This window comes from Sprattus sprattus, assembly GCF_963457725.1.
Source record: "Sprattus sprattus genome assembly, chromosome: 9".
Lineage (NCBI taxonomy): Eukaryota > Metazoa > Chordata > Actinopteri > Clupeiformes > Clupeidae > Sprattus > Sprattus sprattus.
In genome coordinates this window covers 12008294-12035436 of record NC_137928.1, presented here as the reverse complement: position 1 = coordinate 12035436, position 27143 = coordinate 12008294, and the positions used below count along the sequence as shown (strand labels likewise).

The following is a 27143-nucleotide window of genomic DNA, read 5'->3' as shown; positions in this document are numbered from 1 at the left end:
ATAAGTAATAATGGTAATATTCAGTGTAGCAGATGTAGTAATAATGGTTGCGTGCTCATTGGTGTGGTAGAGGTTGAGGTATGCTAGACTGTCTCCTGGCATTGGACCCAAAATACAACATTAGACGTGTACAATTAAAATGTTCTGCTCTGCCTCTACTGGTGAATAAGCATTGTTTGGCAGTGTTACGGTTTGATTGTAATTGTATCTCTCATCTTGCAGACACTTGTTGGCTGCTCCTGTGATGCTTCACACTTGGCTGTTTGTGCTGTTAACATATCGGATCTCTCCTTCGCCGCAGGGCTGCCTCCCTGCTGCCTCCCTGCTGCCTCCCTGCTTGCTGTTTTTTTGGCTTGATTGCGCCGTCTACGGCCTCACTGCCACAGTTCAACCTGATGTCACAGCCCTCTGTGTGAACTTTCTGCTATTGTGTCGGCCGTACGCGCATAACACAGGGGTGCTTTGCTTCGGGATTGCATGGTGTGGTTGTGGTGTGTATGGTGTCTGGTGTTGTGTGCGTGGCTGTCTGGGTGCAGGATTAGTGAGTTGTTTGTGTGCGTGCATGATCTGTTGTCTGATTTGTGTATGAGAATAAAATACTACTAAATGTTTTGAAATCCATTTTGTGGTAGTTACCCAATAACTGAGTTTGTTTGGTTTCAATTTGATTTTGACTCATACCACTGGTCACTAATCCTAAAATGAAACATCAAACTGTTTTCTTTGTTTGTTGGATAACACTGCAATTTTACACTCTTTGTTCTTTCTTTTTATACACAGCAAGACTACTCGTTGTCATATCAGACCAATCATGGACCTTGCCATAGGTTGTTTCATATTTGGGCATATCCAACACCTCTTCTCCAACCTAATGTCGAGTCAGCACAAAGGGTGCCAGCGGATGATCTTGACCAAAGTTTAACTCCTCTCTATGTGAGGGGCCTGTCTCTTCACTGCTCCTGTCTGTCTGTGTGAGGGGCCTGTCTCTTCACTGCTCCTGTCTGTCTGTGTGAGGGGCCTGTCTGTGTGATGGGTCTGTCTGTGCACTGCTCCTGCCTGTCTGTGTGATGGGTCTGTCTGTGTGATGGGTCTGTCTGTGCACTGCTCCTGTCTGTCTGTGTGATGGGTCTGTCTGTGTGATGGGTCTGTCTGTGCACTGCTCCTGCCTGTCTGTGTGATGGGTCTGTCTGTGCACTGCTCCTGCCTGTCTGTGTGATGGGCCTGTCTGTGTGATGGGCCTATCTGTGTACTGCTCCTGTCTGTCTCTGCACTGCTCCTGTCTGTCTGTGTGATGGGCCTGTCTGTCTGTGTGATGGCTCTGTCTCTTCACTGCTCCTGCCTGTCTGTGTGATGGGCCTGTCTGTGTGATGGGCCTGTCTGTGCACTGCTCCTGCCTGTCTGTGTGATGGGCCTGTCTGTGTGATGGGCCTGTCTGTGTACTGCTCCTGTCTGTCTCTGCTCTGCTCCTGTCTGTCTGTGTGATGGGTCTGTCTGTCTGTCTGTGTGATGGGTCTGTCTGTCTGTCTGTGTGATGGGCCTGTCTCTGCACTGCTCTTTTCTGTCTGTGTGATAGGCCTGTCTGTGTGATGGGCCTGTCTGTGTGATAGGCCTGTCTGTGTGATGGGCCTGTCTGTGTGATGGGCCTGTCTGTGTGATGGGCCTGTCAACAGACACGAGTATTCCCAAGCCTGCCTTAGACTGCATTTCTAAGAAAGGTTATTACACTTCACACAAATATTTAACAAAAGGGCACACCCTCTGAGCTACTTTAGTGAAACATAGATACTTCAGTGTTTGGTTAAACTACCATAGAGGTTACATGGACACATAATATACTTATTTTAAATCCTTTCTTGCTTGTTCTTATTAGTCATTCAATCAGCACCGTACTACAAACTGACTTAGCCCATTCATATTAGCATTAGCAAGAGTAAACCTCACAGTTTGAAATGATGGTATAGTAGCAATATGTGCTTGAGTGAGCAGAGTGATAAAACAGACCAGGCATTTATGGGGATGGGAGGGACTGTTAAAAATGGAGCATGCTACATTTAGGGTAGACAGGGTCATCAGCAGGTCCTAGATCAGCCATAGTGACTTCAGCTGACGAGCTGTAGAGACCTAGATAGGAACGCCAGTGTGTGTGTGTGTGTGTGTGTGTGTACATACTAATGACTGTAAATAACAGTGTGGAGATGTAGCCTCTCATTAGTTAAATATGGCAGGAATACATCAGGTAGATCTATGTGGTTCAAGATAACCACCATCTGGAAGTCTAAAGCCTAGGAAAGAATTTGTGTTTTAGTACGTTTCTCAACATTTACTTCTTAACGTCTAAACGTCATCTAAGTGTCCAGAAACCTAAAAAACAAATGAGAGCTGAATGTGATGGAAAAAAACAACAGGAAAATGTTATTGGAACAATAATGTCCACAGAAAACTAATGGTTTTGACCACTGCTGTATTATCAAAAGACTAGCCTTTTAATGTGTTATCCTTGACATCTGTTATTTCCATGATACAATTTAAATGGTGATTGTAAAGCTATCTCAAATATTCAGATGTGGTATTCTGACTGATGACTGATACAATTCTTTTGGTGTGTTTTTCTGCATGGTTCTGTGACCTACATTAGTTTTCTATACTATTCACATTCACAAGACTGTCTACAACAAACAATGAGCTCTAAAAGAGGTCAAACAAGGGTAAAGCTATAACAAATATGTCAGTGAATGACATCAATGAGAAAGTCTTTACCACAGCAATTAGTATAGTTAGAAATGAATACTCAAATTATTATTCTTCCCTCTGTAACCAGTTCATCACAGTTTCACAATTTCGAGAGACAAAAGCATTGGACGTTTATTTTAAGAGTAAATGCTGAAAGCTTTAAAAATAAAACATGTCAATAGCAACATCTTGCTCTGAAAGCCATTAAGAGTATTATTATGTCTTTGGACATAACAGCAGAGATGCCCAGAATCTCTCTTTTTTGTATTTTGGAGAGGCAGATGAATTGGGCAACAAACTGACTTGACTGATGTTTCAGGATGCAAATAAGTCACATTACCACATTGCATAATAAAGTGAATTTTCCAATGGTTTCCAAGCATTCCAAAATGGGGTTTCTGGGAAAAAGAGAGAGATATGGGAAGCAGGAAAAGTATAAGTGTGCTACAACCCCCTGCCATACAACTCACTGATACAGCCTCACTGACACAACCTCAGCAACTGCTGTCACCATCAGAGCAAGACCAAGTCACAGTTTCAGCCACATTAAAGAGCCTCAGAAATACTTTGTTTATTCTACCATTATATGTGTTTATGCCAAAGCTAGTCTCAAGGATGCTCCCAGATTTCAGCAAGAGGTTTGAAGTTTAGTAGGGTAGGATGTTTTCAGCCCTTTTAAAAAACGAATATGCTCACTAGTTTGTCCAATGGCATCCACTAAAGGAGGACTCTTAACATTGGTTTACAAAGCCAGTTCTGAACTACTAGCCCATTTCTTTATGGTTTGATATTTTAGTTTGTAAACAAGTAAAACAAAATTGCGTGATATCCCTCAGAATCCAGAAGTCTTGTCACACAACTGGAACAATATAATGTTGTTCTTCGCAATCTCCTATTCCATATTGTCATAGTTATTTCTTTGGAATTGTTGAGCATGAGAAATTCACACACTTTAAATCAAAGCAAACTGGCTGGCTGCATCCTTTATTACCCTTAAAAGCTTCAAAGTTTGTACCAAACATTGGATGTACTGAGCATTGCATCAACATCAGGGGAAAGTTAAGAGATCACAGAATTTTCATTTTGTGTTGATTACCATATTTTAGTGGTATGGTTCATTTGTTATTGTTCTTTACCATATGTGGAAATCCTGATCAAGCACTTCTCTAAACACAAATGTCCCTCTTCTGATTCCAGAGTCAGAATTATTTTGTGGTGTTATAGACTTGTATCACACCCTTTCCTGAGAGTACTATTAGCTATAATCGATCTAGATTTCCCTAATACCACTGGGATTATGATTTCTTACTATGTCCGTTGAAATTGCAACATTTTCACAATTGTCTGATACCAACTGGTTGGCTGAATTATGTTATCGTTATCAAGTTACAGACACTCTCGGTTTTCACAGGAATTGAGGTACAAATGTCATTAACATCTCCAGTGAGACTAGTCCTTGTGTTGCCTCAGGTAATAACTTGCCTCTCTGGCACAGATATCATATGACTTAATTAATGTCAAGGGCTTCAAGCCATTTCAATTCTGCAGTGCAGTGTTTCTCTGACTGCATGCTAACTAAACACAGTAGGTGAATCAGATACAAATATCTTTCACATCAGCTAGTTACCATCAACATCCATCTCTAAAGGCATACATGTTAAAGAAGCAAGCTTGTGAAAGGTCTGCGGTTTGATCCCCTGGACCGGCAGGAAAAATGTGGGTGGGGGAATGAATGAACAGCGTTTCCCCCCTCCTTCAACATCCATGACGGAAGAGCCCTTGAGAAAGGCATTTAACCCCTAACTGCCCCCCAGGTGCGGCTCTGCTGCTGTCCACTGCTCCCTGCTTCTAATGGTGAGGATGGGTCAAATGCAGAGGTGAAATCTCACTGCTCCTTGAACTTAAGCTAACCTATCAAAATTAATAGAATGACAGCCAGGGACGTGCACAGGAATTTTGAACGGCCATTGCCCTGACCTGAAAATAGTTCTCCCTACAGCCATTACAGGGAATCAGCCGTCTAATTACACTGGGAACCAAAAAAGTGTTCACCCTGTTTTCCGCAGCGCTTCTTTGACCTTCTGACTGACAAGCCAGACGAGGACACGAACCCCGGAACTAAGTGGACAGAGCCAGGCCGAAGTTAATTAGTAAAAGGTTGGGTTAAAGCCGACCAAGAGCATTTTCGCGCTATCCCTTTAAACTGCATGAGTGAGATGGTAATTCAATGTAAGATGAAGAAGATGGCTGTATTTTGTTGGGTTCTGGTTTGTGTTCCCCAGGAGCACTTTAATAAGGAATAAACTGTTTCTTCTGTTGTTCAAAACAACATAATTTGTTGACAAATAATTGTAGCTTGTCAGACCTTTTTTTATGTCCTAGCTACACCCTTTTAAACTGACTGGTATGTTGCTAATCGAGAAAAAAAACAAGAGCAGCAATGAGGGCAAGCCTACATAAATGGGGAATGCACAAGATCTAGGGATTGTGAGCTGTGTTTATATTGATGAACTTGAACACCTGCTGACTGAGCATTTAGGTCAGACTACCTATTTGCACCACTCTTTCAATAAAGGGAACGGGATATTTCTTGCCAGACATATATTACACTTGGGCAGTGATTGGTGCCGTTTTCACCAACCTTTTTTGCCCTCAAACTAGGGCCCCATAACTTGAAAAACAAAGATATGGATGGTGACCAGAGGGCCATTAAACATTTCTCAACCAATGCTGCAACACCTCATCTGTATACTGTACAATTTTAAACACTCTACAAATGCTCAACAGTCAGTAAATCTTCATTTAATTTTAAAATATGTGTCAAATAGCTGTGAAGAGCCTGACCATGACCTGACGTTTACCCTAACTCTTTCCTCACTCAAACCCCAGACTTAAATCAGAACTTTATTCACACTCTGACAACACTTAATAGACGGTCTGTGGAGAAAAGAACACGGTAGCCAAATGAAGTGAGACTTGAGGTTCCTTTGCATGGTCTAATCATTACCAGCCTTTGAAGAAGCACAAAAATTGACTTCACATTAAGTTGAGCAACTGAGGGTTCCTGCTAATTCACTCAAGAGAACCGCCTCTTCGGGTAAGTGTTTGTAATGACTAAAAAACGGCAGCTTTCATTTAAATGCAGACCACCCACAAGCCTCTTCTAAGAGAGGAATGCATCTTGTTGTTTTGGAAAAGTTGGCGAGCATGTATAGACAACAAGTGCCTTCCTTGGAAAAAGACAATATTTATATTTTATATTTATATTTATATATGATTAAGAAACTAAAACAATTTAAGTATCCAAACTGGTGCTTTGCTGATGCTTAGTGTAACTGCAATGGTGCCACTACTGGGAGCTGAAGTTCTCTACACATCCAGACTGACACAGTATTTGGTTAAAGTGTGTACTATGTGCCACTTCACAAAGCAGTGAACAACTGATAGAACCATCAAATTGGAACGTTTGTAAATGTACTGGAAATGCGAAATAGAAATGGGAGTAAAATAGATTACTGTTAAAATAGCTCCCCAGCTCTTGTAATGTAAACTTGTGCATAATAAGAAGTTAAAATCTACTTTGACATAATTCAAGCCACATATATTTCCATTATCTTGGTGCTCAAACTCAACCACACTTGTTAAAAAAAAAAGTGAAGGAAAAAGACAGAAGAAAGATGATTTGTTCACCATTCTTCAAAACTTTTTTTTTTTTTCACCCAGTGAGCCTTTAGGCAATGTCTGGGCCTGTGCAACACATGGTGGTTGGAAAATGGTGAGAGGTGGTGTGCTTATATCACAGCAATTATTCTTATTACCTTCTCTAATCACAAACCTTTTCCCTCAGGAAAAAGATAACTGCACCCAATTTTCCCCCTTCTGATTCTTGGAGCCAGGACATTTTACTGCTTTTGACATCTGTTTGAATGTCTCTTAGATTCCCCCCCCCCTCAAATCATTCCCCTTAGCTAGAGCAAACGTGATTTCATGCTGTCACAACTCCCCGATCAAATAGCCTGAATATTAATCTCTCTGGCTACTAGCAATGCTCGTCTAATGAAGGCAAGTCTTGGAGGCAGGTGTTTGAGTGTGAAATGGCAAAAAAAGGGTGAGGTTGGTTTGGAAGAGTCGAGTCTGGGCAGTAATTAGAGCACAGTAGAGTCTAATATGTGTTCTAATATGAAATGATGGCCTTTCGACTAATTTGGATAATTCTGCTGACAAACACAAGTTTTTAAGTTAAGGGCTGGAACAGGGTCTTACATAAAGATCTCCCATTTTGCTACTTTGGAGGCCCTGGCATATTGCACAGTGTAACCTAGTAATTACAGGTGATGCGCACAGATCTGAGCGGTCCCGGCAACACCCTTTGGATAAACCAGAGCGGATTGTGTAATATCAGGCATTGTCGGCACGCTCGTGTGTATGTGTGTGCGTACAGAGTGGGAATCTGCCTGGGACAAGGCATCAGTGAAAACGTGGTATGGAATTGCATTCATTTGTGCTTATTTTCACTAAGCAGGTGAAATGGATTTGATCATGAAGCAGCGACACAGCGCTCTGAAACGGGCGGCTAAGGGCAGCCCCTAAGGGCGAAGGTGGATGGGGTGTGCATCTTCAATGTCGCTGTCGTGCTGGACCAGGCTGGTTCAGTCTTCGTCTCTGGCTGTGAAGATGTCGGTGAACTGCTCCAGGAGCTCTCTAAGCTGCCTTGGCACAACTCCACGACCGCCTTGCCTAGTCTCAGCTGTCGACAAGGGCTGGCTCAGCTCGCTGTGGTGCTGCAAGGATGCTTGATCTTGTGGCCACGCATTACTGACTCCGCTACGCAGTAATAACTCATGGCCACGCAAATATATTTTTCTCACCAATGTTCCCAGGGGGGCTACGTAGAAAATCCATGCTTCATGCGTGATAATAGCCCTTATCTCATGTCATGATATGGCCACAATTGAGTTATCACGTTCCCACATCTTATTAACTCATAGCCACAAATGAATTGTCTTATTCCCATGCCTTACTTACTCATGGCCGTGATTTATTGATCTTGTGGCCATGCTTTACTAAATAGTGGGCGTGAGTTGTTGATCTTGTGGCAATGCATTACTAACGCGTGGCCACACAATTATTTTTTCCCATGTTTAGGGGGATAACCCGGTTCCCCAGAATGATGACTCCTGGGGATTAAGGTGGCCGGAACAGGAACAGGCTGAGGAACAGGAACTGGATCTGGAGAATCAGGCACAGATCCAGGACCCCACAGTGAAGGAGAGCCCTGCCACCAGAGTCGGTGTTCCCTTGAGCTGTTGAGCTTGGGGCAACAGCTGCCCGAAGCACCGAGGCAGCTGTTCATGCAGCAGGCTAGCCAACAGGAACTGGATAAGACTGAAGGCTAGCCAACTATGACCCTGCAGCAGGAAGGGAAGCACAGAGGAATAAGATGAGGCAGGACTAACTGACTTGGGGTTCACTGGGTGAGAAATAACTCACATCTAGGGGAGGCAGCGTCATGGGCAAATAATGGCTTACATCTAGCGGAAGCAACCTCATGGGCAAATAATGGCTAGCAAATGGAAAAAAGTTGGTTCCTTGTCAAAAAATGTGTCTCTGCAAACATCAAAATGAAGCTTGTCTGCTGGGTCAATGTTGATCTGTAACAACTGCAGGAGTGCTGGACCCAAAGTACGACACACGGCACACTATTGTTGTGGCTAGACAGCCAGCTAGCTAACTTAAGCTTCTACTGTAGTAGGTTACTGTACATGATAAGGACCACATGTTTACTTAGTAGGTGGCAAACAATGGAATACCATTCTCTTTTGATGCCTCAGCACACCTGTCTTGTTTTAAACAGGAAAACCCAAAAGAATGTTAGAGTTTCTTTTGTTATGTTGCTTCATGGAAAAATAGGAACAGCTGAATTTCAATTTCTTTGGCAAAGAGTAGGTGAGGTTTATTTGTTCAGGTGGAATCCACAAGTATCCATACTCATCTTGTGCACTGAGTGAACAGGAGCAAATTCAGCAAATTCAGTGGTGAGAAAAGAATCTGCCCATGCACAAAGATTTCAAACACACACACACACACACATATATAGATATACTGTATATAAATATAAATATAAATATAAATATAAATATAATTATAAATATAAATATAAATATAAATATAAATATAAATATAAATATAAATATAAATATATCATATATCATACATCATATATCATATATATAATTTAGCTATAGCTATAGCTAGATGTTTTTGACCATAAAAAAGAAGGAGTCTAGTTTTAATTTGACATGCAGTCATGTGCTGTTCTGTTGTGTTCTGTTATGCTGCTCAGTGTCTGTAATCATCTGATGACAGATTCTGTTTTTTTTTTTTACAAAAATGAATCCACATGTGCCTATGAGTCTTAGAAGCCTTGCATTCTACTGCTCCTGGTCATGACTCCAATTAACATGTCTCTTGCTAGGAGCAAATAAGAAACTCCTGATCGCAGCTCCGTCACTGCGCAATAAATATTATTCACCAGTTGAGGCTTAGGGTCAGCTGTTTATGATTAAAATGTCTACACAGTTAAGTGTGTCATTAGCTTCCACGGTGAAGTATATTGGCTAATCTCAGGGATCACAGTCAGAGAGTGGTAGCAGCCTGCTTACAGATGCCTGTAGGGAGTACCAGGTGTTAGGTGGCTGAAAACCTATATGGCTTTAAGTACAGGTTTGCTTTGTCTTAATCTGTGTCTACCTTACAAGGTCCAGGGTTAATGCGAGAAGGTGTTTAGGTTAACAAGGTGCTCATTAAGACCTGCAGTAGTTCATGTCGGCACGGTTTAACCATTCATCATGCAATAGCCATGACCAACATTAATGGTAATGATAGGCTCTTTTGTAAATATTCTGTGAGTCACTAGGTTACAGAATGTATTCTGTCCACATATGCATCGGCTGCTTGAACAGTCATAGACTTTTGAACTAACACAAGTTTGATCAGCCTTTGCTGCTGATTGAAGATATTTTATAACCTGCCAACTGCCAGATGTATTGGACTAAAGACCTATCGAGCACATCATACCTTCAGGAATAAAGGCCATGGACATAATTCATTTTGTGCTTTGGCAAAACAATAACATTTATGAAAGTTCAAACAGCCTTTTTTTGTGGACAGAATGTAAAATCCCTTTTGTGCACGTCATAATTTCAGTAATATAGCAGAACTGTTATGTGGACAACATTCAATGGCACAGAATTATCATAGTGTAGGAAATTGTGCATTTTTGTGTCACAGAAGTATAAATGTTGGCCTAGTATATCTATTACGTGGATAATATCACTTTTGTTTGCAAAACGGGTAGTATAATTGTTAAATTACATTTGACTCCTTGCACTTACAGCAGATTCTCACCACTGGGTCAAATAACATGTCAGCAGCAACACAGTTATATGATCGCACAGACATTGAGATGTATTATGTGTTTGCTTTCAGGTATCTAAAGTGAAGGACAGATGTTAATAGCTGTAGTATTTTTGGTATTTTACAGTATTAGACACTAGTATATCTTCATTCGTAGGTTATTAAATCTATCACATATTTTCAGCTTTTTCCAAATAAAACTGGATTTCAAAATGATTTGATTTCATTCACAGGCCATGTATCTATCCTGATGAATATTTAGTTTGTGAAGACTTACTTTTTACTTTAATAAGGATGTTGAGGAGAAAGTGTCTCAACATGCTATCCTGGTTAAGCATGTAGTTCATTTGTATAGCTGTTATCGTTTGGAACACTAAGAGGGATTTAGTTTCCCTGTAATGTATCCGCAAAAACACTGATGGCTTTGTGAAAAGCTATTTCCACTTTCATATCTCAAAACAGGGTTTCAATAGATAGTTTGTTTATAATTTCAGCATCTGTAGACAGTCTATAGAGGACCATCCAAATAAAGTGTGACGTTTCAAGCGACTTGTGAATTGCAGAATCAACGGAAAAAGGAGAGCAAGTGCAGGTACTGAGCTTAAGGAAACGACTTCTCCTGGAAAATGTTTTATTGGGCACTTTCTGAACATTGGTATAAAACAGCTGAAAAAAAAATGTTGTGTAGCTGTGTACATTAAAATAACAACAGCAGCAGCAACAACATTATGAAAAGGTTGAAATCCAGCAACATTCCCACAGGGACCCTTAGTACAGACACCTCAGATTCAGAAAAGGATGCAGAAAGCCCAACTATTGTGGAAACGAACATATCATGACAAACTATTTGGGGATGTAGAAAAGTTTGTCCAATAATTATTTTAAGAAGCATTTTTTTCCAAACAAAATAGCACCATAAACCATGCAGAGGTATATCCCAGCCATACGTCTACTGATAGTAATTGACAACAATCATCAGTCCATCCGTTGACTTAGTGATCAGCACATTCTTTCCTCATTTGCAAAACCTCAGTGGACCAGTTTACAATATTTACATATCACTTGGATGACTTGATGGAACCACTTTTGAACCAAAATGTCTGGCAGTTAGCATTCGCATTACATTGAGGCAACCCAATTAATCAGATTTTTAGTTCAGTTAAACAAGTACGATCTACAAGCCCTTTTGCCTGCGTGGATTCAGATCTTCACTTCACAGCTAGCTGAAGTCTAAATATGTTCGGTCATATTGTGCTTGGACTCCTTATGCCTGCTGCCTTGGCCTGGCTCTGCTTCTAGACCTGCCACTTGACGCGCCACTAGGCACGCCACCTAAAGAAAGAAATGCAATGAGTATTTGTTAAGTTCATTATATAGTTGTTATATACAAGTCTATTACATCCATAGAAGTATACTTTATATATATATATTACACCAATATTTAAATAGGTTTACAAACAAACAAATGCCGGAAAGAACTTGTGATTACTGTATAGTTAGCTTATTGATCATATTCTGATTGATTCTAAAGTAAGCAAATGAAGAAAGTAAACCAATGAATTAGTTAGGCCTGTCACAACGATCCCAACACATACACAGGCAAGAGATTTAGAGACGAGTCTGACCTTGAATCATCTTGGTGAGTCTGTCAGATTCTGCTGCGGTTAGCTGGGGGTTGCCATCGACGCTTGTAGAGAAACTGGAGAACTCAAAGCCTGGCCACAAAAAGGTGAATGAAAGAAAGAACGAACAAATGAATGAAATGATTATCTTACACAATTTGTGTATGAAGTGTTATCCCAAACACTCAGTATTGTGCATACATTATTTCACATATACTATGATGCATGGATTTAGATATGGTGATAAAAGAGGAGGCTGGATTGAGTTATTATTAATAATATTATTTATATTATATATATTATTTATATTCTATTGGACAGTTTATGGCCAGAACATTGGCATTACCACTGTTATCACACACTGACCACAGAGAGCACACTGAAATGATGTTACTTACCCCCTGCATCTACATCAGAACCTACCAAAGACAAAAATGCATAATATTAGCAGGTTTGGCGGTTTGAATTTTATTATTTCATTTGCATGAAAGCAGGTATTTGCTTGCTCTCAAGTACTGATTGAATGAACCAAGGACTATGTATATGCACGTATATACACATTAGCCAGTCACACAGCCAGTCCTTGTAAAAAGTACAAGCCGCTTTTCAAAAGATTTACCTGCGACGACAACTCTAGTCATGGTGGGTTCACCCTGGATGACACGTGTGACCTTGGTCATGGAGGGCTTTCCTTCAATGACCCTGGTCACTTTGGTCATGGTGGGCGCTCCTTCAATGACCCTGGTCACCTTGGTGATGGAAGGCTCTCCTTCAATGACTCTTGTTACTTTGGTGATTTTGGGTTCTCCCTCAATCACCCTGGTGATTCTGGTGACCTCAGGCTCTGAAGAAGCCAAAAGGTTTAAGTAAAAGTCAGAAGAGCATTTTTTGGGGGAATATATTACTTCCCCCAAATTCTGTGTCTGTGCTTCTATAATCTTCACCTAAGGTCTTCCTGTATGATACATTTGAGCTTAAATGGAATTCTGTGCAACTTTACCTCTTTCGACGAAACGAGTAATGGTCCTCTCTGTAGGAAAAAAGTGCAAAACAGTAATTCAGTCAAATTTCCCTCAGTTTTTTTTGTAACATAATGATAGTTATTATTTGCATACTTACTCATGAATGTCAGTGGAATCTCTTGGTATCTGTATCCGGGGACATACTACATTGGAACAGACAGAGAGAGAGAGAGAGCGAGACAGAGAGGATGAGTTTAATGACTTTCTGTGCAAAATGCTTGTCCCCAATTTGCCTCTGTCTTCATGTCTGGCCCTGTTTAATCATTAGGTTACATTAAAGCCTCCAGCCGGGTGCTGGCCTCTCCCTGATGTGAAATTGTTGTATGGGCTTGTCTGGATACCATACCTGGATCTCAATGTACTTGATGATCCTCCTCAATAGCGTTAACAGGTCCTGGGATCCAACTGGCATCTCTTCAGAGAGAAAACACAAAAGACAGCTTTAGAGCCCTCTGTACGTTCTGTGCTTTTGCACTCTTAGTTTAATATAGTATGGAAACTCCAGGTTAAGATCAACAGCATCTGGATTTGCAGACTTGCATTGCTTTTGAACCTGGCGATAAAAGTTTGGAGTGGAATCATCTATCATCTAAGCATAGTACAATTGCGAGAGGACAGACATGGTAGCATAATACCAGTTACACTCAAGCCTTCTCCAACATGGTTTGACTAAGTGGTGAAGTATTTTTCTCCCTTTATTAATCCAATTAAAGATAAAGGAAGGATTGTTCAGAGGAAACTTAGAGAAGTAAAAGGTCATAAATACCTCCGGGGTACAGAAGGCTATTGACAAAGTGAACGACTCCATTGGTTGCCATAATGTCAGATTCCGGAACTTTGACAGTGTTCACTGTCATTGTGTTGTTCACCTGAATGAAAATGTGTTGCCACAAAGACGATATTACAACAACCATTTGGCAGCCAGTTACAGATACAATTCTGACAAATCTAAAGGGAACTAAAGTTTGCTGATTTCGATAAATCTAGTTAATCCGATTGAAGACAGATGTCTTATTTTTTGTTTGCTGTGTGGTGAATGTACCTAACACTGCATGTGAGGACTGTCATATAAAGGTGTTGAACTTCCTTTAGCTATTCACTCCATTTGTCTATCCCATCACCGTAGTAACAACAGAACTATTATTTTTTTTCTCGTTCTGAGATTAATTAAACAGCTGGGACTCCACTGTGGAAATAACACGAGCCAGCTTTAACTGCAACCTGGCGTACCCTGTTACGGCTCTGCACGGCTTGTCAGATGAAAATTAAAAACAGCTGTGACACACATCTTTACATGCTCGCTTCAGTTCTCCTGTGAGAAATCAGAAATATGCATGAGGGAGGGGGAAGTCCTCACTAAATGCATGGCGTAATTTTTTGAATCTCTTTTCCAGGATGGACTGTCAGACATCCTCTGCAGGCCCGCCAGGGCATTGTGAATGCAATACATGGCAGAGACTTTGAAAGTGTAGAGAAGCAACGCTCAGAGTTTGGTTCAGGACATAAAGCAGGAACTCATAGGAACTGATACGATTGTTAGGCAGATTTATACTGTCTGCAATGCATTTGTATGTGATCGTGCTTTTGTTTAGAAGCTGTTTGTATGAAGAAAATGTCTTTCACTTTATATTGATATACAACTAAATAGTACTCTTGTACTCTGTACTTACCATCATAACCTTGAGGTTATTACCCTGCAGTGTCTTGAAGAGGTTGGTGACTCTCATCTCCATTCCACCCCCGATGAAGACGCCATTGGTTAAGTGGTAGAGCAGGATGTTACGCAGGGCACCAGTGTCCCCTAAACACGAGGGAGAAAGACTTTACTCTCCTCTTCACAGGCCCAACACTGACACTGTTATTTTTTTTGTTCTGCTAGCCCTTACATCATTGAACAGAAGAGTACAGAGTCTTGGACGTACTTGTCAGCATGTCAATGTCACGTTGGCTCAGGCCAGCGAAGGCCTCGTCAGTCGGGGCATACAAGGTGAAGGCTCCCTCCTGCTTCAGCACGTCAGTCAAGCCTGCAGTCTCCATCAGGGACAAGAATATCCTGCCGCCAAGAAAAGCAACACAGTGTTTGTATTACCATGACAACAGTTACCACATGTCATGTTCTGCTAAATCTCACAGAGACAGTTTAAAGATTTATCAACCGAAAAATCTGCATCATAATAAACCTTAGTCAATTTGTTAATTACGAAAATGAACACACACACACACATACACACACACACACACACACAAACCCACACACTCATGACTATTGAAGCCTCCAAAGTCTTATTCACATACTTGAAGTTTCCATTGTCATTCAGGATCTGGTACATTGATGACTCAGCTGGCGCCATGAATTCATGCATAAGGTGAAGGGCTCCATTGCTGCCCTCTTTACTGCCTCTCACCAGACAGGAATTCTCAATGCAGACAGCCTGCCAGACACACACCATAAAGAGAAGAAGCGGCACTCCTCAAGACACCAGTAAGCACACAAGAAGATATGTCACCATCACTTGCCTCCTGTCCCCTTAAACACCCCATCAAGAGAGTCCTTAAGTTTTTAAACAATATCCTTAGGAATGGAAGATGTTGAAACGTGGCCTGAGGATGTTTTCGCTTAGTCATTTGAAAGCTTACAGTTCTATAGACGTGCACCCTGAGGAATTTTCCAGAGATGGTCTCCAGAAGCTGGCCATTGTACAGCTGGCTGAGCACGATCTTCTCCTTCAGAACATGGTTCTCCAGGATAATTCTCAGGAGACTCTGGTCCATGGCCATCACCTCGTCTGCGAAAAAAAAAAAAAAAAAAACTAGCTCTGTCAGCCATGACATGAGCTAAATGGACTTTTGAGAGCAGACAGACACGCAAAGGTCAGACTTTGTAAACTCATAAGTTGACCCAGGTAATATACGCTGAGCTATAGCTTGAGGCAACTCCTCCTCAGACCATAAACCAGTTAATTATTTTTCCATTAATCACAGGATGACAAACACAGACTGAAGTTGTGAGACGTCTCCTCCAACCAGCTTTTTGGGAGGTCATTGTGCAACTGGTGTTCATAGAAAGATACTTCCGGAAAAAGATGTGCACCTCTGTGGCGGACACATACGTTTTGTAATTTGATGTATGTAGGCAACACGGTCCGAGTATCAATCATTGTATTCTTGGGCACGTATTGGTCATTATGTGAACCCACTGCTGCCATAGCTGAACTGACAATGTCGCTGTCATGCCAATTACATGGGAGGTGATTACCCAGTGGACTTTTAAGGTATATTTAGCTATATTAAAATTTGTTTTGCAGCACTGTCAGGTTTCCACGGTATAATTGGGGTAATTGACTGTATACCAAGAGAGACTGATCAGTTTGATAATTGCAAAAACTTCTATTAAAGCAACACCATAATTATTTGAAGCTCCTCCATGACACTTACCAACTATCTGGATGATTAATTAATCCTTTGTTAAAGCAGTGAAGGGTGGAAAATGCTTAATGGACCAGGCTAACATTAAAGCGCAAGTTGCAACGAGAGCCATTTTCCCCAGTGCAATCGAAACGATTGACTGCGCACACATAAAGGCATTGTCAGAGGTAGAATTTTACTTTGTTAATAGTAAGCATTCTTATTCATTCAGTGTGCAAATGATCTCTGATGCAGAAATGCGACTTTATAGTGCCAAGGTGGCCTGTATCAACTCATGATTCATTTATCCTACGTTGACAGGGTGCGCGGTTCTTGGGACACAATACATTTAATTATATTTTTTTAAATATATGTTTGCAGTTATTTTCATGTTTAGAACTGCCCATCAAGACACCGTGGTTATAAGACGTGGGGTTAATAAACACCCTCACCAACTCCCAGAGTGACAGGGGATTATTTTGTGAGGTTCCTGACCCCCTCCACATTAATAACCCCTGCCACACTCTGCCCGTTTCTCATAAATGCAAGATCACAATTGCAGAATAAAATTAGTTTTCTTGAATTACATTGGATAAGAGCACTCTCATATTCACTGAAACCTCATATTCAGTGAAATTTACTTTTTGACGAAAGCTTTTGTCATTTTGTCTGAATCTGAGCACGGGGGTATCCTTGGCCTATTTATATTCATTAGTGTAAACAAGTGTGACTGAGGATGGAGTGGAGAGTGGTCCTCATGCATGTGCGTTCAATTTCTCGTTGATTGGGGATGTCCAAAAAAAAAAGGGGCATGGAATCTTGCATTTCATACATCTGACTTGTTTTAGTGCATATGCAGCTTTCCAACCTCGTGCACATGCTGTGTTTTACTATGGATTCTACAATGGCCCCTGCATCGTTAAGCTCATCCTAGGGGGACCCCTTTCACACCTCGAGGACCGTGAGTCATCACCAGGCCAGGGAAACCAGATGTTTTTTCCAACCTCAGCAGTGCTGGAGTGGAGTGTTTGTGCACCTGCAGCTGCTGGAGAAAGCAGGGGGAGAGATGTTTGGGACGGTAAGATAGATGACTCACCCGTAAAGGCTTTATTCATGGGAGCCAGCAGAGTGTATTCGGCCTCCGCTCTCATGGAGGAGGCCAGACCCAACTCAAACAGCATGTCCCCGAAGGTTGACTGGGAGTCGCCCACCAGCTCAATGACCTGTTTAGCTTAGAGGATTAAGGATTAATGTCAAATTAGTTCAGGAGTCTTTTAAACATGGGAGTAAATTGGCATTTTGCAACATGGCATATTTTAAAAAGCATCAAATCAAATTAAAGAGGTTAATCAATCTATTCTAACCTGAGTCTGGCATGAGGACCTCATCGATAAGGTGAATGACACCATTGGTGGTGACAATGTCCTTCTTCAGGACCATCTTGACACCATTCACAGTCAGGCTGTCACCATCACAGCCAATCTCAATGTTGTGGCCCTCCAGGGTCTCGTGGGAAGCTCCAGACATGATGGCCTCTGCGCACTGGACCGTGTTCAGGAGGTGATAGTTGAGCAGGGCTGAGGTGAAAGCAAAGAGATGAAGCTATGAGTTCACCTTCTCACTGATTTCACTCCCAGCTCATCAGAGTTTGTGACGTTTATTGTTGAGAAGTAAGCTAGTCATTTAACTCAGGTTTAAGAGCAACAACGTGAATTATATTCTGTAAAGGCGCACTGTGTGTATATGTCTGCATGACATGAGCATGATAACGCAGTAGGTAATTCACGAATAACATTACAAGTCTGTTGACATGAAATAGTGTTTTCGTTTCCTGTGCTGCCTCTAAACCCATTTACAGATAATGAGATGAGCTGCCAAAGACAGTAACCTGTGCATTTAATTTTACAGTCTTACAACAGTGTGTTTATGAACCTGACAACCCTTATAACCCTCGGATCCCACTGGACCCTTCCCGAGGCAAGCCTTGTGTAAGATGTGCGCCATTGATCTTCAAATGAGGCAGTCTGATCTGGCAGTAAAAGTCAGATGCGGGACTCATAAACTGGTAGAGACTTGAATCGATGCCAATTGTCACTGGTTTGTAAAAATGAAGCAGCTGCTTTGTGCACTCAGTCCTGTGTGTGTAGTGTAATTCAAGTGCAAGGATGCTCACATGAAACGACTTGCTGATCTTTATGAAAAGTACCCAGACACATGGATTTTTCCCCCCTTACAGAGACATCTCTGAAGCACTCCTTTTGAGGAGCGGCTTACTTCTACGTAACCGGACTCCTCATAAGACTCATGATATTGAGACTTTGTGAAATTATGGGAAAACACTGTTGGATCTAATGCAAATTTAGGAGAACCTTTCTGAAATAATCGTTGAAATCTAAACCTCCTTTTCATTATCTTCAATATGTGGTTGGCGGAATGTTTTCCAACTGTCTGAGAGTTTCAAACCCAACTTGAAGACTAAACGGCCATCTCTCATCTGTTCCAAATTAAAATCTTTAAAAGAATATACATTTACAAACGGTATTTTAGGTTTTTCTTGGACTGTATAAAAAACCTAGACACTGAAACCGCCCTTTTCCGGAGCCTTCATGTTAGTGAGCTCCTCAAATCTCCAAAGACTTACTGTGTCGCCTGTCAACAATATAACCTTTGAGAAGCGCTCATATACTTCTTATTGTCCCCATGTGTGAGCTTTGGCTCTGTATTTGTCAAAGGCATTCCACTGGGGCACCGGGGCCCTTTTCCACTGCCTACTGCGTTTACCTTGGAGAACGTTCTTGTCTCCCATGATCCTTTCCAGAACCTCCTTGCTGATTTTGCCGAAGGCGTCGTTTGTGGGAGCGAACATGGTGTAGTGTCCGGGCTCGCCGAGTTTGTCCAGCAGGCCAGAGGCTTCGGCAGCATTCTACATTTCATTCAGAGACAGTGTTGAATATCAGACAGGATATACACTAAGAAGCAGTACAATACACAACTAAATGATAATCATTGGTTGCTCCCTAGAAACTAGCAGGATTTTGAGTGTGCAAGTATTCTCAGACAAAGTCTCTCAGTTTTATCCAGTCCGGAGTTAGTTTCCACCTCTGTAGAATTTACATCTGAGCTGAATGCAACATCCTACTGTTGTGCAATACATTAGCGTTGTGTCATAAATATGTACTGGGGCTCCCCATGGCTTCTGGGGATATCAGTTATGCAAACTGCAAAAATATATGGATAGGAAATGTGGTCAGCTGTTTTCAGCGACTGTAGGAAATTAGCTTCCCTCACCATCAGTGAGCTGAGGTCATCGTCTGTCTCGATCACGTCCTGGATGGTCCTTCCAACGGCTGTGATGACCCGGTCAATGACATGCACCACGCCATTTGTGGCCACCTGGTTGCCATGGATGATCCTGGCGCAGTTCACTGTGACGATCTAATATCAAGAACAAACAAAAATGGTTGCCTTTTTTTGACAGCACCAGAGCATGTCCATACCGTCTTATCCAGATAATTTGGATGTCTGAGCAGCTCTGGAGTAGCTCTTACCCCAGTGGGGTAGTGGTTGATCTGCAGACTGAGGTCGTTGTACATGGATGTGACCGTCATGCCATTCTTCAGATCCTTCGTCAGGAGACGTTTGTTGACCATGTGATAGTGCAGGGCATTGTACAACTCGATGTTAACATTGCTAACCAATGAACTCCTAATTTCCTATGATAGAGAGAACAAGAGAGAGAGAGAGAGGTGTCATCCATGTTGGATTTTTGTACCCATGTTGTTGTAGGATTTGGGATTTCAAACATGACAAGAAACATGTTTTTACTTGCTCCAGAAGATCCCAAGCTTCGTTGCTGGGGGCAAAGAACGTGTATGATCCGATCCCCTCAATCTCTTCCCTCAGTTGGGAACGGTCTGAGTAGTCCTGGGTAGTCACGGCCTTCACCAGCCCAAGAGTTCCGTATACATTATCAATAGCCATCACTGAGAAAGAAGCATATTTAACAATTATTTGCATTACCAACACTAACAGTCATTTGGACCCTATGGAACGACTGTGTCTGTACTGAACAGAGACAACAACTGGGCCTATTTTATATTACCTGTCATTTTTACAGTTGACTCAAGTAAGTAATTAATTATCGTATGTTAGAGACAGTTTCATTGAAGTACTTACAACTACACATTACTAACCTTATCCATGAACCTAATTACAACCCTCTCCACAAATACATATAGTAGTACAAAGTATATATAGTATGTGTTGTTTATAATCAATGGAAGAGGTACTGTACAGTACATAAGGACATTAAATGGAAAATGGTCTCCACATCTGACCTACAGCCTATCACGCAAACATTTAAAAGAGGTTTCGAGTGCTTATCAGTTTTTAAGTGTTTAAATGCTCATACTTAATAAGTACTTAAGTAGTCTTAGTAGTGAATGAAGTGCTGAATACATGCAGAATACGGCCTAAAATCTCACCTGCAGGACATCCAAGCATCCCATCCAGTTTCTCGTAGCCCGGGCAGCACTCGTACAGCACAGCCCTGCAGCAAACAACACAAATACATTTGTCATTTGGAACAGTGCATCTCCAATGACAATATAATACTGTGTTTGATACGGTTACGACTGCCTAAATCCATCAATGCTCTTTGATGGTCATCTCATCATTCATGTGGTCTCAAGCAAAACCTCAGACTACACAAGACTCAAACACCAGATTACCCAGATTCTCTCGCCCCCTTAGTTTGTTGAATGATGCCTCTTCTGCAGCATGAATCAGCACAGTGGACATTATTGACTCCCTTGCGGTTTGGAAACAGATCGTTTTCCCATATGGCTTCCATCGTTTGTCAGCATACATAAACAGACCACGTGGTCCAAAAGTTTGCACCCCGAAACCACAAGATTTATGTTAGCACTGCATAATTATTACACAAAGCACAACAGGCTTCAACTTTAAAACGCAATCATTATACCACAAGGGTTTATTTTTGGAAGTTTGAGTGAAACATAATAGTGAGTGCTCGATTCGAGTTGTAAACTGTGCTGAAGAGATTGAAAATGCCTTTTCCCCAAAGAGTTTTATAAATGGGCCCATACAAATATAATAAATTATTCATTCAATTTTGGAATAATTTTGGCTTTAGAATACTTTAAACAACTAAAGAATAGTTCATGAGATATCAGGGGAAATATTAATCGCACTGCAAATAGCCTTACAAGTACTCTAACCTCACAAAAGGGAAATAGCTAAATCATATTCAAGTAGACTCCATTTTAGATTAAGATCCAGTCTGCTGGCAAGTATAACTGCATACCCCAGAAATTAATTGGGACTTCCGCTGTGGCCATTAATCAACTTCACACAATAAACTGGCAATAAGTGCCCTTTCATAAGCATTGGAGTGTAAGTATTGCCACATGGGCAACAGCCTGTAAAACACACGTTTAAAGGATCTCAGCCACTGTTTAACCTCCAATAAGACTGCCTATTGTTAATATGGTGAGAATATCTACACGTAGAAGGGGGTGGGGGGGAGCCTTTCAGTATTGTTCTACACCACAGGGAGAACTTTAAGGGGGCTGGAAAAAATCACTTGGTGGTGTGCCAGGATGCTCGAGCCTATGGCCGATTTTGTGTGAATAAATCAAAGGCCACAGCATCGAGCATTAATGATGCATGTGTATGTCAGCACTATTAAATAAGGATTTAGTTTGCTACGACTGGAGTGGAGGCTACTAATAACACTAAGCAGGCTCCGAGAGGGATGTGAGATTGCAAGAAGAGTTTCCTCTCTAAACATGGTGATGGAGAAATGGAGCTCGGGGACAGCAGCTACCACAAGCAGCTACCACAACTATGACTCATGTGTGTGGATGGAGAGTGTGTGTGTGTGTGTGTGTGTGTGTGTGTGTGTGTGTGTGTGTGTGTGTGTGTGTGTGTGTGTGGCGGGGGTGGAGTGTTGGTGGTGGTGGTTGAGGGTCAGGGTAAGGGGGTGGGCTCGCGGGAGGGGGCGGTGTAGTCAGTGGGTTGGGAGTCCTGGGAAGCCTCCACACCAGCAAACGTTTCCATATGGTGCCCTTGCATAGCAGTTGGATACAAATGCGCCTAAAGATGCAGAGGTCCAGACAGACTGGAGCTGTAAGTTGGGACAGAGGAAGGAAACTGAGCGGAGGAGGTTGACTTGAGGGGAAGGGGTGCGGGCTGGTGGATGAAGTATCAAATGGAAATCTGCGAAGGCTTCCAGTGAAAGTTGGGAACAAAAACAACCAAGAGTTTAGTCGAGGTGTTCAAAGCGAACATGGTCTTTCTTTTTTTTGGGGGGGGGGGGGGAGCCCAAACAGAAGAAGTCAGAGGCTCTAAAACAGTGACTGAGGCGTGGTGTTGAGAGAGTGCATGTGAGAGGTCTATGACTCACTGTTAGTGTCTCCTGTGGCGCGAGGCTTTCAAGCGAGGTAAAGAGACTGGGGGGGGGGGGGGGGGGGGGGGGGGGGGTTGGGCTGGAGTCAAGGTTTGGGCTGCTGGGGTGCATGACACAAGGTCACACAGGTTCAGTTGTGATCCAGACATTTTGGCAGGGTGAAAGACGAAACAGCTTAACACATAGAAGAACGGTTGACAGAAAATTGAGAGACCGAGAACAAACACTGTTTCTTTTTCACCGGGAGTCTGGCAAAGCCATGTCAAGTCAGCACTTCTTGAAGGAGGAGACTCCGTGTCTCAGACTTTCCAAGCGAACAATGCCATGCCACACTGATAAATCCCTTCACACCTGCGCCCACTGTAATAACATTCAACACAGGTTACATGTGGCTACCTTAGAAACTGTATTGAATGTTACCACAGTAGACATAACAAAACATTTGAGTACATCGCTTGGGATTCCTCCACAGGTTACATTCAATTTGTATTTATTTTTTGTTTTCTAATGATCGATAATACTCCTGTGTTTCTTATCCCAATTCTGGCAAGACCTCCACATAATTCAAACCCAATCAATCCATATCCACACACATAAAACTACTGGCACCAAAGTCAAGAACAAATCCAGTTCAGATCATGTCTGAAACCCATTTCAGTGACTGTTTAAACAGTTGCTATAGATATCTTCTCATGAAAGCGTATGATTATGGGAGCCAGAGCCTTACTGGGGTAATAGATCAGCCTACTTGGCATGGCTGCTTTAAAATGGGGTGCTGAGCTCACAGAACTAACCAAAAAAAAGCAGACCTCATGCCTTCCAAGAGTGAAATAACGCCACAGCAGCAGAAAAGGGCCAGGGAGCTCTACTTAACCCTACATACACGTAACATGGAACAGCGCTTTTGGGCAACTGTGCCATGGCATTGGAAACGAAGCCAGGCCCAAGGAGATTAAACCCAGAGATAATTTGCGGTGTTCCCCCCACGGCCAGGGATTTTCTGTTTCGACTAAGACTACACAGGGCACACAAAGCCACCCCTTTTGTGCTAACATCCTCCTTTCCGACCGCGGAAACTGGAAACGCAGCCATAGACATTACAGTAAAAACATACAGTCTAGCGTGAGCGGTTCACCGCCGCGGTCTTTCAAAAAACCAACTCCTTCAGACGATTTCACAGTCCTGCAAACAATTTCCCTCACAAAAAAGCCTCCTCTCTTTTGATGGTGCACAAAGAGCTCCCTCAAAGCTTGCTTATACATGCTCTGTGTTCACAGACTCCTTTTCAATTTCTACCTCAACACCTTCATTTTTTCAACCTCGCCCTAACCCCACCCTTAGACGTGTTGAGACAAGCTGATTTCTGCACTATTATTCAATTATGATTAAGGGGGTCGTAAAACTTTAAGACACATATCTTTTTATGAGTCTTTAAGGGAAATTAGTTTAGCTGCAGTGCATGTCAATAGCATCTATTTGCTCAATGTACTTTGCATTAGCCCGTGCCTTTGAGGATTCCTCAGAAACATCTCTGTTTTTTTTAGTTGGAGCATATGGATGTGTGAGTGATTTTTCCCAGCCCAAAGCGGTGCCATAAATCCACAGACAGCTCCAGTGAGCAATCCTCCTCTCCAACAGAAGTGACATAGAGAGAGAGACAGAGCTATAATTCTTCTAGCTTCTCTGAGAGGCAGATGGAAATAGCATCTGTTTGACGCCACAGTTTCCAACTCGCAGGGATCCGGGAGCATCATTTACACCTGGAATTATCAAGGGGGTTGAGTGGGTGGGTGGGTGGGGGTGGGGTCGGACTAATCCGACCCGTACCCTTCCCGTAAAACCTCTGGCCTTCAACCTCAACTCGAGAGCTCATCGCTACAGCTCGCGGTCCCTGACTTGGTGGTGCTTGTAGCGGCCTGGCCGGAGGAAGCCGTAAAACAGTCCCACTTACGCTTTCTTTCCACAGATGGCCCCTTGGTACCAATTACGGCAAGTGCTGAAGTACTTCTTCTTGGTCCCCAAGACTTGCTGGAGAGCGCAGACATTAGGGCTGGCAAAGTGGAGTGGCAGGAGGGAGAGAGAAGCTAGAGTTACCATGACAGGACAGCGAGGGGTGATATACTGTCTTCTGTTCTCAAATATATACTATCCTCTCATTCTCATGCAATAACGTCTCTATCTGCAGTTTAACCCGGTTAAAGTGTGGTTAGTGTGCTATTGCAATGTGGGCCCTTATAGTACAACCAATTGAAATGATTATGCAAATCCATATGCATATTTTACCAATTAGAGTTCTGCAATTGTGCATGTATGTGAGTTGCAACTGTCATGCAGTTATACTACAAAATTAATGGTAAAAAATAAATAAAAAATAGACTCTGTACATCTTAAAGTATCAAGAGCAAGAACTAAAATGTAAATAGCAACCAACACTCCAATAGGGATAATGACTGTTATGTAATCTCTTATAATAGCTGCATAATCTCTACATGTAAATATTCACTTGCATAAAGCATGCATTATAACTGAAGTTTACTAAAAAGGTTATGCAGACAATCAACCTCAACTATCAACTTTTTTCTTTCTTTCCTCAAAGAATTAAGATTTCTTCTTGCTGGCATAAATAACTAAGTTAAAAACAATTACAGTTAAATGAATCAAAGCCTTACCCCTCTTTCTTTGCCCTGATGCGGCTGTGGTGCATAATTTTATCATAATATGATGAGTCCGCCTGATCAAAGGTGGACAGCACAAAAAGTGCAAGGGCAGCTGCAAATAGGAGTTTCATCCTCTGTGTCCTCTACTTACTGGATCTAAGGAGAAAGAAGTGGGCTGCAGGGTGCAGAGATGGAGCTTATATACTATGGGTCTCTCCAGAGAAGGAGATTGGCAAAGTGTCTGTCAGATGCCTTAACCAGCCCCCTCCGCCTCCTCCTACCCCCACCCCCACCCCACTCCCCCTAGCCCTCCACACAGACACGCTTCTACACCACGCCGAAAAACGGGAAAAAAAGTGAGTCATTTTGATGGGGAAGGGGGTGAGACTAGAAAAGAGACTCTGTGCGAGTGTGTGTGTTTGGGAAGGGGGTTGGGGCGTGGGGGAGTATGGACACTGTTTTGCTGAACTCACACTGAGTTGTCAGTAGTTTGTAAAGTTTTTTTTTAAAGTCCTTTTTCCCCCACAAATTACTCAATTAGGTCATAATTAGTGCGTTACAGATTGTTTTGGTAAAACTTCAGTAAGCACTTTTTGTGAAATCTCAATTTAGATTAAAAATAAATTTCGTTGCAAAAATTGATCTAGCAGTGAGGAAGACCCAAGACAGCGTTAGCACATCTGTCTGAGGTTTATGGCAGAATTCATCATCTCTGAGTAAGAATTCAGCCTTGGCAATCTGAAAAAAGGCCACTGACGAGAAACTGAAATAAGCAAGAAGCCGTCTCCCTTGTGTGAGTGGAAATCACACGCGGTGGACCAATAAATAACAGAGTGGAGGATGTCCAGATAGAGAGACACACATCAAATGGGAGCGAGACGGATCCAAACCCCTCATCTGTGATCCTCAAATGGATGGTTACACACATACACACACAATGAGGCATGCACAGTGTTGTGCATACACACACACACACACACACACACACACACACACACACACACACACACACACACACACACACACACACACACACATACACACACACACACACACACACACACAGAGAGAACTCTAAGCATCACTGATGTGTATAGTGCACCCTCTGGTGGTGATTCTTTATAATGTCAAGATGAAGCTAGTATGGTATACTATGGTATGCCTACAGACAATGTTTCCTTACATTTTTTTTTTAATAAAGGACAAAGATTGACTTTGATTTGCTTTTAGCTGTAAAAATTGCAAACCATATCTTATTTGATGTAAAGTTACATTATGTTGTGTTAAGTAAAAGACACGTTCCACAGAAATGCAGATGATACAGAATAAGTTACATGAAACGTTTTTTGTGTGTGAACGTTGCCATTAGCCATGCACTTTTATTGCAATCTGTTACACACTGATTTGAACTTGCTAAATGTCGGCCTACTTGAGAAGTAACATTGCATAGCTGACATTGGTACGGCCAGGTCTTAAGAAAAAGTGTACAAGTATTCTAAGTTCAGTAGTTATGCCTATCATGTGTTTGAGATAATAAAACTGGGCTTGTGCCGTAGCAGACCTGGCATGGGAGGGACCTTCTTGATGGAGAGTGTGTGATTAAGCTTCCTGGCAAATAGAGGCTGAGTGGATACATCAGTGACACGTTGAAACCAGACCTTCAGTTATCCATCTCAGAGATGGATTTTCAGTATTTTTTTTATTATTATTTGTATCTTAATTTACAGGACATGATCCATATCCAGAATATGTGTTGGTGCTATAGACATACAGTATATTATCCATAAAATAATGATATATTGTGTGTGTACATAATTGGGCTCACGGCCTACATCCATTGCAAAGTAGATTTTTTCCCCTT

The 27143-nt window shown here is 42.0% G+C and overlaps 1 protein-coding gene across 1 annotated transcript; it reads right to left on the bottom strand.

The window, feature by feature from the left end:
* Positions 1–10760: 10760 nt before the first annotated feature.
* On the bottom strand, positions 10761–25437 carry postnb (periostin, osteoblast specific factor b). Its single transcript, XM_080844194.1, has 21 exons — positions 25295–25437; positions 24577–24675; positions 20680–20744; positions 20021–20178; positions 19744–19908; positions 19484–19630; positions 18977–19118; positions 17560–17772; positions 17292–17426; positions 15428–15576; positions 15086–15222; positions 14713–14843; positions 14461–14591; positions 13557–13659; positions 13137–13204; positions 12888–12933; positions 12769–12798; positions 12388–12612; positions 12167–12187; positions 11772–11861; positions 10761–11478 (listed from the first exon to the last, which is right to left on the bottom strand). The coding sequence occupies exons 1-21, from the start codon at positions 25411–25413 to the stop codon at positions 11411–11413; spliced, it is 2442 nt and encodes an 813-aa protein (XP_080700320.1). The 5' UTR covers positions 25414–25437; the 3' UTR covers positions 10761–11410.
* Between the last annotated feature and the right edge of the window lie 1706 nt (positions 25438–27143).

Coding starts and splice junctions, on each gene's coding strand:
- postnb (XM_080844194.1), bottom strand. CDS start 25,413: ATGAAACTCCTATTTGCAGCTGCCCTTGCACTTTTTGTGCTGTCCACC. Junction 17,773..18,976: donor AGACAAGAACGTTCTCCAAG/GTAAACGCAGTA, acceptor CTTTCACCTCAG/CCCTGCTCAACTATCACCTC. Junction 14,844..15,085: donor AATGACAATGGAAACTTCAA/GTATGTGAATAA, acceptor TCTTGGCGGCAG/GATATTCTTGTCCCTGATGG.